Source organism: Lycium barbarum, chromosome 3 (assembly GCF_019175385.1).
Source record: "Lycium barbarum isolate Lr01 chromosome 3, ASM1917538v2, whole genome shotgun sequence".
Taxonomy (NCBI): Eukaryota; Viridiplantae; Streptophyta; class Magnoliopsida; order Solanales; family Solanaceae; genus Lycium; species Lycium barbarum.
The window spans coordinates 106,192,028-106,202,038 of record NC_083339.1 but is presented as its reverse complement, the minus strand read 5'-3'; the positions used below and the strand labels follow the sequence as shown (position 1 = coordinate 106,202,038).

The 10,011-nt window shown below is 36.7% G+C and overlaps 1 protein-coding gene across 1 annotated transcript; it reads left to right on the top strand.

Annotated features, from left to right (window-relative positions):
- Nucleotides 1–8,681: 8,681 nt before the first annotated feature.
- LOC132631724 (glycine-rich protein 5-like) lies at nt 8,682–9,678 on the top strand. The gene has a single exon (XM_060347415.1). The coding sequence runs from the start codon at nt 8,750–8,752 to the stop codon at nt 9,437–9,439; it is 690 nt and encodes a 229-aa protein (XP_060203398.1). The 5' UTR covers nt 8,682–8,749; the 3' UTR covers nt 9,440–9,678.
- Nucleotides 9,679–10,011: the final 333 nt, after the last annotated feature.

The following is a 10,011-nucleotide window of genomic DNA, read 5'->3' as shown; positions in this document are numbered from 1 at the left end:
TGTTCTTCTTGATTTTAATTCCATGATTCGGATTTGTTTAGACTTTCATTATCTCGAGGCTCAAAGGAAAGGGAAGACTAAGGTTTAATTATTGGAGACTTTGTTGTTCGGCCTTCTAGGTAGGTTATGGTTTATCCTATGGTGAGACTTCGATTAGCGAAGCATATATTTAGACGATATTGTCAGAGAATGCATGTAAACCATCGGGTATGAAGTTGGGTTGAATATTGTCTTAGGTTGGGCCTTATTGTGTGATTTGAGGGCTAGTTACCTCGTTGCGCTGTTGACTTATTTTGTTCTATTTACTTATTGGCTCGTTGCCACGTTGAGACATCGGATATTGGTGATTAGAGATGTATTAGGGCTATGATATTACGGTACTTTACTTGATTGATATTGAGATGAGAATAGTGATACCATTGTGGCTTATTGTGTAGCCTTATCATTGATATTACTTATGTGCCCTGTGAGGTACTGTTGAGAGTTGTGATTCTATTGTGGCTTATTGTGTAGCCTTATCATTGACATTACTTATGTGCCCTAGGAGGTGCTGTGGAGAGTTGTGATTCTATTGTGGTTTATTGTATAGCCTTTTTATTGATATTGTTGTTGTGTCCATGTTGGTTACTGTTTAAGATTGATTTGATTATTGATATTGCACTCATTCCTTGCACGCATTCTCATCCTTCATGATATACTATTGATACATTGATGCTATACAAGGAAACATTGTAATGATTTGGGCTCAGTTGGATGAGAGTGACGTAAGGAATGATGTCTGATGTTTATCCCGGAATCGAGGTATGAGTGCTGGTAGCGATTGCCGAGGTTGTTGCTGGAATCGTAAGGGTACATGGACTTCGTGGGTCCCCCATGGGTTGTGCTGCTGAGATGTGGTGTTCCATCATCGGAGTACATGTGTATGGTGCATATGCATTGCATTCACACTTCATACATTATTGCATTACATTCTATCATTTGTCTTCCTGTGATATTCCTGTGATTGGTTGTGATATGATTGTGTTATACTGATTCGGATTGGATATACTGAGACTTTGCACAATTGGGTTTAGATGCTATAACATAGGTGATGATTTGAACTTTTTTACTGGCTTGTGTTGACTTATACTTTGTTGATATACCTATTTATCTTACTTTATTGTATTGGTATCTGTTAGTTAATCTTAGTCGGCCGATGATACCTACCAGTACATGTTGTTTGTACTAACCTGCACTTGCTGCATTCTTTTATGAATGCAGAGTATCAAGTGGGATCTACCCCTCGTGGTTGAGAGTTCGAGGCTGCTGATTCGAGTCTGTGGGGGTGAGCACGTGGACGCTTCTCTACCCGAAGACTTTTCTTTTATTATGTCTTACTTTGCTATTCTGAGACATATTTGAGATTATTGATGTATTATTACTGCTTCCAGACTTATAGATTTTAGTTAGATGCTCTTGTATTACTAGACCAGATACTGCGGTGGTTTTTGGATTAACTTCCGCACTTATTATATATTCATATGTTAGACTTACGTTACTTTATCTTCTTCTGCTATTTATCCTTTGTTTGTGAATGTTGGGTTAAGGGTTCGCCTATCGAGGTAGGATAGGTAGGTACCGACGCGACTTTATGAAATTGGGTCGTGACATTAACATGAACCATATCAATGGCTCTTAAGTGATTATTGATGGATTATAGATGAATCATGTTTGATGCATTATAGACTAACTGTTATTGAGTTAGAGTATCTTACGTAAGATGAATCATATTGATAACTTCCAGATGATCGTTAATGGGTTATAGATCTCTACTTAAGGTGAATTGTATCGGTAGTTACAGAAAGATCATTATTGTGTTATAGTTCTTACTTAAGATGAATCATATCGATAACTTTTGATTTATCATTATTGGGTTGTAGATGATGAATCTCATCAGTATAGCCATTATAAGTCTTCCACGAGAATGAGATCATTCAGGTCATGTTGTGAAACATTCAAAGGATCCTGCTATACTCCTTATTGTGAGTGAGTTTTCAGATTACACAGGTTGAGAGTAGTACATTCCTTGAGTTGCCCATCACATGGTTCCCTTCCTTTATGAGATTCAACAGAAAGAAACATCATGGATCCTCTATTCGTATGCTTGATGTTCAGTTGTTTCTTTCATATGATGTTGTTCTTATCATAGCGAGCTTTCATTTGGTTTTGTAGGACTCCTCGTCTAGTTCTGAATGTTTAGTTTAGTTACATGAGAAATCAATATGTCATATGTCTATATATTGAACGGACCATTTCCCACAAGTGAACTACTTTTTAACGACATTTCCCACAACTAATAAAGAGATATTCCGAAGTGTTAATCGTATATGTTTAAAGGATTCTATACACCTTTGATTGGTTGGATAGGTATTATTACTATTATTACACACCATTGATCAGTCGGGGTAGCTATTATTATTATTATTATTATTATTATTATTATTATTATTATTACACACCGCCGACCAGTTGGGAAAATATTATTATTATTATTATTGTTATTGTTATTATTACTATATGAAAAACGATTTTCAAAACAAGTTTGATTTCTTTTTTGAAGAAAGACAGGTACTGACAACAAAAATATTACAGATAACCAAAGTAAAGACAAACAACAATAGTAATAGTATTGAAGAATAAATAAAGCTAGCATAATAATAATAATACTAGTAAAGGAGCACATAAATGCTCCAAGCTAGAACCATGTTCTACCATCGGGAAGATAGAAATCACTAGACTACCTACAAACCGTCTACCCTAATCTCGACCTCCATGATCTCCTATATAGTATCATGTCCTCAGTGAATTGAAGATGTACCATGTCCTGTCTAATAACCGCTCCTCAATACTTCCTCAGTTTACCTTTACCTTTCCTTAGATCTAACACTGTCAATCTCTCACACCTCCTCACTAGGGAATTTGTGTTCCTCCTCTTCACATGCCCGAACCATCTCAACCTCGCTTCTCGCATTTTATCAACTATAGAGATCACTCCTATCTTGTCCCGTATATCTTCGTTCCTAATTTTGTCTATCCTAGTATACCCACATATCCATCTAAGAATCCTCATTTCTGCTATCTTCATCTTTTGAACGCGAGAGTTCTTGACAAGCCAACACTCAATCCCGTATAATATTTGGTTTTACAACCATCCTATAGAGCTTACGATTCAGTCTTGTTGTGTACTAAAACACTCAATCCCGCAACTTTTTTTTTTTTTCTAATAAGTGCTTGTTTTAGAAAAGTAAGATGTTTGACCAAGCTTTTGGGAGAAAATAAGTGCTTCTAGGGAGTAGTAGAAACAATTTTTAAGAAGCTAAAAGAATAGCTTTTGCCCCATAAGCACTTTTGAGAAATATAGCTTGGCCAAACACTAATTCCTAGGCAAAAGTGTTTTTTAAGTTATTTGGTCAAACACAATGTCACACCCCTATCAGGAGTATGACGGGCTCCGACCCGTAGGCCAGGAACCACCTGACTTATTCGTTACTTTGAACATTATAAACCATAACTCAAAGAACACCTGCACGCAGAAAAGGCCCAACATAGAAATATCCGATCATTCAGCACATATGTTCATATGCGGACCGACAAGGTCGCCACAACATAAAGTATATCATAAAGCCGACAAGGCTAACAGTAAAGTATCAAGAGCTCAAAATCAGGCCGACAAGGCCACAAAAATATTATACAACAATATGAACCGGTGGAGCTATAAAACATCTAACTGTACACACACGTCTACGAGCGTCTACATAGAACCCAAATGATCATAAGGGCAATACCAAATAGAATGCAACTCTGAAGTAAGTGGAGTGCTCCTGAGAATCCGCTGGTAGGACACCTACGGGTCAGATCCGTCTCCCTGCCTACCTGCGGGCATGAGCGCAACGTCCACAAGAAGGGACGTCAGTACGAATAATGTACTGAGTATGTAAGGCATGAATAACAACATAATATAGATATGAAAGGTAACATGGAATAAGAGAGATAACCTGTACATCTGAATGCTTCATAAGGCGGATGTCATGCATGCTTAGCCTTTTAAAAAAACATTTCTATACATATAAATAATACCATGCCCGACCATTAAGGCTTGGTGTCATATATATAGTATCATGCTCGACCATTAAGGCTCGGTGTTATCATCATTAGCCCGCATCCGGGGCAATCATAACATGCCCATTGCAGTGGTGTGCACATCTACGTGCCATGCCCAGCCGACTATAGCGCGACGCGGTGTGAGAAAATACATACATATATATAAAGCATGCATAAGAGCCAAATAAAAGCTATAAGTACATCGGAGTGACGTAAGGTCGGTAACCTCCGATTATATTATGGAATAATCATCATCGCTCTATCTCACCTTGAAGGAACAATTATTATAAGGCGAGTTCAACAACAATGAATAAAAATCAAGAAAATCACGAAAATAACTCAACATTTTCATATTCACATTGAAATCATAAGCTTGAGACTTTTAAACATGAAATCATCATCATCGTCGTAATCATCATAGAAACATTCTCATCTTTAGCATCGTCATTAACATTGTAAAAACATGCCCGTTGTTGTTGTCATAAAATCTTATAGAATCATAAATCTTTGACTCAGAAAATAGGGACATTTTGGAAAACATTTATGGATTATCAAGAAAAAAGTCATGCCTTTGAATCATGAGCTCTAACTTTTGGAAGTAAGGAGGTTATGAAACATATGTAGGGAATTATAACATAGGAGTTTCTAGAAATAGGATCATCGTCATCATAAAACATACTTATCTTTAGCCTCATAAGAACTCTAAGAATCATGAATCTCTAGCTTTTGAGAATAAGGACATTTTAGGAAACATGTATGGGTTCACAAGAAAGGAATCATGCCTTTGAAAAGAAAGAGTCTAGCTTTAACATACCTGTTCAACCTCCAGTTATCCACACTTATTCGTCCGAATTCGAGAGTCTACATTTAAGAGGATTCACACTATCATTAGACTCATCATAGTATACTTATACTAATCTTTCAAGTCAAACTACTCTATATTCTGCCGAAAATCGGGCAGCATCTCCTCTGTTTATATGCCTAGCCCGAAATTCCAATTCAGCAACCAACAACATCAACAACAATACCAATAGTAATAACATCATTTCCAACACCAATACATACCCTAAAACAGCCCACACGCTGTTTTCCAACCTCCATAGCTAACCAACTTACTATACAATTATTTAACCACTCTATCTTCGTGAATAAGCCGGTATTAACGTAAATAGAAAGAGATTCATACCTTCTTCTTGTTCAAACAGCAATATCTCCGATATCCACTTGAATTCACGCTAAAATCCACCGCAAAACAATACTAGAATCACAACCATGCGTTATCCGGGCCTCGATTAAGCAAAATCACTTGAATTGATCTTAGATCTTCATGAATTTGGTAGAAGGAATTTTGGGAAGTGTAGAGAAAATTTAAGGAGAGAAGATGGTAGAAAATGAGTGAAAAAAATCAGATTTTTGTTTTTAAATTTCTGATTTTACTATTCACACCGAGTTACTGTAGCAAGTCAGTTACTGTAGTACGTGTTTCTGCTCTGTCCGCCTAACTTGTAACGTTCATAATACTCTACTCTGACATCATATCGATGAGAGGTTTGTTGCGTTGGAAACTAGACTCGACGAACTTCATTTTAGAATTTTGAAACACCTTAAAACTCCCCATATACCTGAAGACATACCCCTCCAAAGTTGACCCAAAATTCTGTCCTTAATTCTGCCAACTTTTTCCAAATTTTCGACAAACTTATTTTCTTTGATTTGGTTGATCCCGGAATCTTCCAGAACTCTCCCTACATGCTATTTATCATTTATTATACTTGATAATGGTCATGTTCTCGTGTTTCAAGGTTGTTCTTCCCGAATACGACTTACGAGATCGTAATTCATCCTTTACTTCATTGTTACGTACTTCCCATGGCTTGTACCTTCCAAAACTTCATGGGACGGCTCCGATACTCCATCGCTACGGTGAAATATGTGATATGCTCATGCTCTGAAAGTGCAGGGTGTAACACACAATCTGCTTTTCGCCAAAAATACTTTTGGAAAAGTACTTCTAAATAAACTGATTTTAGAAGCTTAACCAAAGAGGCTCATATTTGTACATTGTGAGATAAAGGAGAAAGCCATCTAAAATAACAATAATAATATCAATTAACAAATTGGATAATCAAACAAATAAGTACCCATAATATTATTGAGCCAAAAGTTCCCTTCCAAGTCTTAAAATGGTGAAGCCAGCAGACTTGTTTACGGGTTTCCAGGCCACTTTCCGTATGTAGGCTTGAAAGATTGAAACTATTAATTGGAGGATAAAGCGGTACTTATTTTAGATTTAAAAGTTGAGTATTAAAATAATTATGAAGGGCAGTTAGATAACTCAATTTCTAAGTTTTAGTTAGGGTTCCCAGTTTTACACAATATAGATGAATGAGTTCAATTCAATTTTCTGATTGAGCAAATCAATTGTCTTCCAAAAGATTCATCTACTCTTTGCTTAGGACATACTCCCTCCGTTTCAATTTACATGAACCTATTTGACTGGGCACGACATTTAAGAAAGAGGAAAGACTTTTAAAACTTGTGGTTCAAAATAAATCTTGAAAATTTGTGTGGCTGTAAATCATTCATAAAGTGAATTTGTTTCCAAATTAGAAAAAAAGTCATTCATTTTGGCACGGACTAAAAAGGAAATAGATTCAAACAAATTGAAACAGAAGGAGTATAAAAATAGGATAAAAGGTATCAGCTTATCAATAAATAACAGATTACATATCTCATCAAATCAAATTGCGATTTTAAGCATTAAGAATACGTGAGTACTATAACCAGCATTTCGAATTCCCATAACAATTTATGCAGTTATATTTTACATCCTTATTTTTATAACCCCAGGTCCCTAGTTCTCTGGTTTTAAAGGTACAACTATCAGATTTCTCAAAAACATATTTGTCTACCAATTAAAAAAAAAAAAAAAAAAAAGTGGTGGATGGCGCTTTCATGTTCCCTGGCTTCAATTCCTTGGGGTATTTTCTCGCAGACGACGGGTATGGGGATGATGAAAAACTTCTTAAATGATTAAGTTGATGCAAACAACAATCTAGAATCACAAGTAAATTGATAGACAATGATGAATAATAGTAAGGGCACTAACCTTGTTCCATTCCAAGAATTAATTGAAGGAGACATGATCTTCTAAGTCTAGATACGGCTCTTAATTGTGTCTTCTCAGAGGTGGGGTAGAAAAGAAAAGAACGTAATATCTGATTTAGGGACCATATCCTTATATAATAGTTTTAAGTGCCTTTTCAGATTTAAACAGTATCTTTTCAATAACACAGCAAGAAAAGGCTAATGAATTTCTAATTATTTAAAGTAACCTCCATATTAATTGATATTTACTTTATAAGTCCAAATATTTTAATACTTTATTAGATCATAAAAGGGACTTCTTTAATGATAGCATATCTATGTATGAGCATATTAAAATGTGAGTCCATTAAAACAGAAAATTACTAACATAAGTTTGATGATATTTTTCACATTTCAATAACTAAGATAGCCAAACGGAAAATAAAATAAAAATTGTTACAAGGAAAGGGAAATAAGAGAGGCAAGCCTAATATCTTATAAAGTGAAATCTAGAGGGAGGTTTTTGAAATTTGCTCATTTATTTAACCAGGACTGTTTAGCATAGGAGTAATACTTATTTGTCTTCATTCAGAAAATAAAGTATGAACTGTTAGAACTGGACGTGCCAAAGCTGCACTAATGTAAAACAGTAAAAGTAAACCACAAGAAAATAAGCGGAGACAAGTAGTGGCGGAGCCAGGATTTTTACAAAGGAGGTTCAAAAATATAAAAATTATACATACGAAGAAGTCAAGGGGTTCAATATCTACTATATATACATAAAAAATAATTTTAATGTTATATATACAGCGTAATTTTTCACCGAAGCGGGTTCGGATGAACCCCTGACCCCTTACTGGCTCCGCCCCTAGAGACAAGAATAATATTGATTGGAGATCAAAGGATCAGTTCATAAGAAGGACGTCTTCATTAGTGATCTGGACTTCGGAGAAACAAATTAAATGTGCAAATTCACTTGCCTTCTTAAATTAAGCACATAGTTACCAAAAATATGGACTAAATAAAGAATTTTATATTGTGATACGTCAATTCTGAAATAATGTACTTACCATTAAATATGTGGACATTGAGAAGTTGTCCTAATATGAAGGCTAATTTGTGAAGTAGTGAAAAAAAAGGAAAGGAGCTATCATAGCTTTATCATGTCCTTGAGATTCCATGTCACGGGCATCACAATAGCTAGCTATTAGCTATGAAGCTGTAATCCGTGAAAGTGTTAATCTAATAATTTGGCTCTGACTCAGAATTTCCTTCTATGATTAACTCCTTTTCAACACCACGCAGCACACGCATTACTAATTTAATAATACCCTCTCCGTAAAGTTAGCTTTCATCAGACAAAAATAGCCAAAGAGGGACTGTTCGTAAATTATTCATCATCTACAGTGACTACTAATTCCCTTCTAGCAGTATAAATACCCTGCCTTAGTACCATCGTTCAATCATCTTTGCACTTACTTCTCTTTACAAGGAATACTTTCTGCTTTAACTTCCTTATAACATGGCTTCCAAAACTAGAGCCTTAGTTACCCTTTTCCTCTCGTTGAATCTTCTTTTCTTTGCCATAGTCAGTGGAACTGATTGTGGCTCGTGTCGATATCCTCCCAGGCCCGGTAATGGTGGTGGTTCTGGAAATGGAGGCGGTTCGGGAAATGGTGGCGGTTCAGGAAATGGTGGTGGTGGTGCTGGAAATGGTGGCGGTTCAGGAAATGGTGGCGGTTCAGGAAATGGTGGTGGTGGTGCTGGAAATGGTGGCGGTTCAGGAAATGGTGGTGGTGGTGCTGGAAATGGCGGTGGTTCGGGCAATGGCGGCGGTTCGGGCAATGGTGGCGGCTCTGGTAATGGGGGCGGTTCGGGCAATGGTGGCGGTTCAGGCAATGGTGGCGGTTCGGGCAACGGTGGTGGAACAGGAAATGGCGGTGGTGGAGGCAATGGACAAGGAAGGTGCCCAAGAGATGCTCTGAAACTTGGGGTATGTGCAAATGTACTTAATTTGGTGAATGTAGTGGTTGGGTCCCCTCCAACTTTGCCCTGCTGCAGTTTACTCCAGGGGCTGGCGAGCCTAGAGGTGGCGGCTTGCTTGTGCACTGCCATAAGAGCAAATATTTTGGGGATAAATCTGAATGTGCCGGTCACTCTTAGCCTTATTCTCAACAACTGCGGAATGAATAATTCTGGTTTCACTTGCTAAGCCGATGTACCCGATTAATTAATCCTCATTCTGCTTTTTCTTATTATAATGTCTGTCTTTTGTGTTTGCATGGGTTTGCTTTAATTATGATCACTTGTTTGTCGTATTGTGCTCATCATGTTGATGTAAATAAGCGAACTTGCAAAATGAAACAGCAAGTTCGTGTAGCAGTTGATTTTACATTTGCACTTGGAAGTTTATTACTCCTATATATATGGATTACCTAATCTGTTTCGTAACTATCTTTCTACTCCAGGGTCAAAATAACTTGGATCACTCAAGACTATGATCAGAAAAAATAAATGTCTTCAATAATCCCTACTGATAAACTGATGATTAAAGCGTCGAATTGATTTTGACAAAATTATTTCCCTAATAAATATCATCTTTGTGATTGTTTGTTAGTTATTTCAATGATGATGTTGCTTAGGGAATTTCGGTGATTTTCATGGTATCAGTTGAGAAATTTTGGAACTAAATAAATCGGAGGATGTCTCACCATCCCATGGCTGTAGGCCATGTCTAGTAGGAGAATTCGCAAAACTTTCCAAGTTTAAACGACAGTCACCTTT

Excerpts from the sequence above, each read along its gene's own strand:
- LOC132631724 (XM_060347415.1), top strand. The coding sequence starts at position 8,750 with ATGGCTTCCAAAACTAGAGCCTTAGTTACCCTTTTCCTCTCGTTGAAT.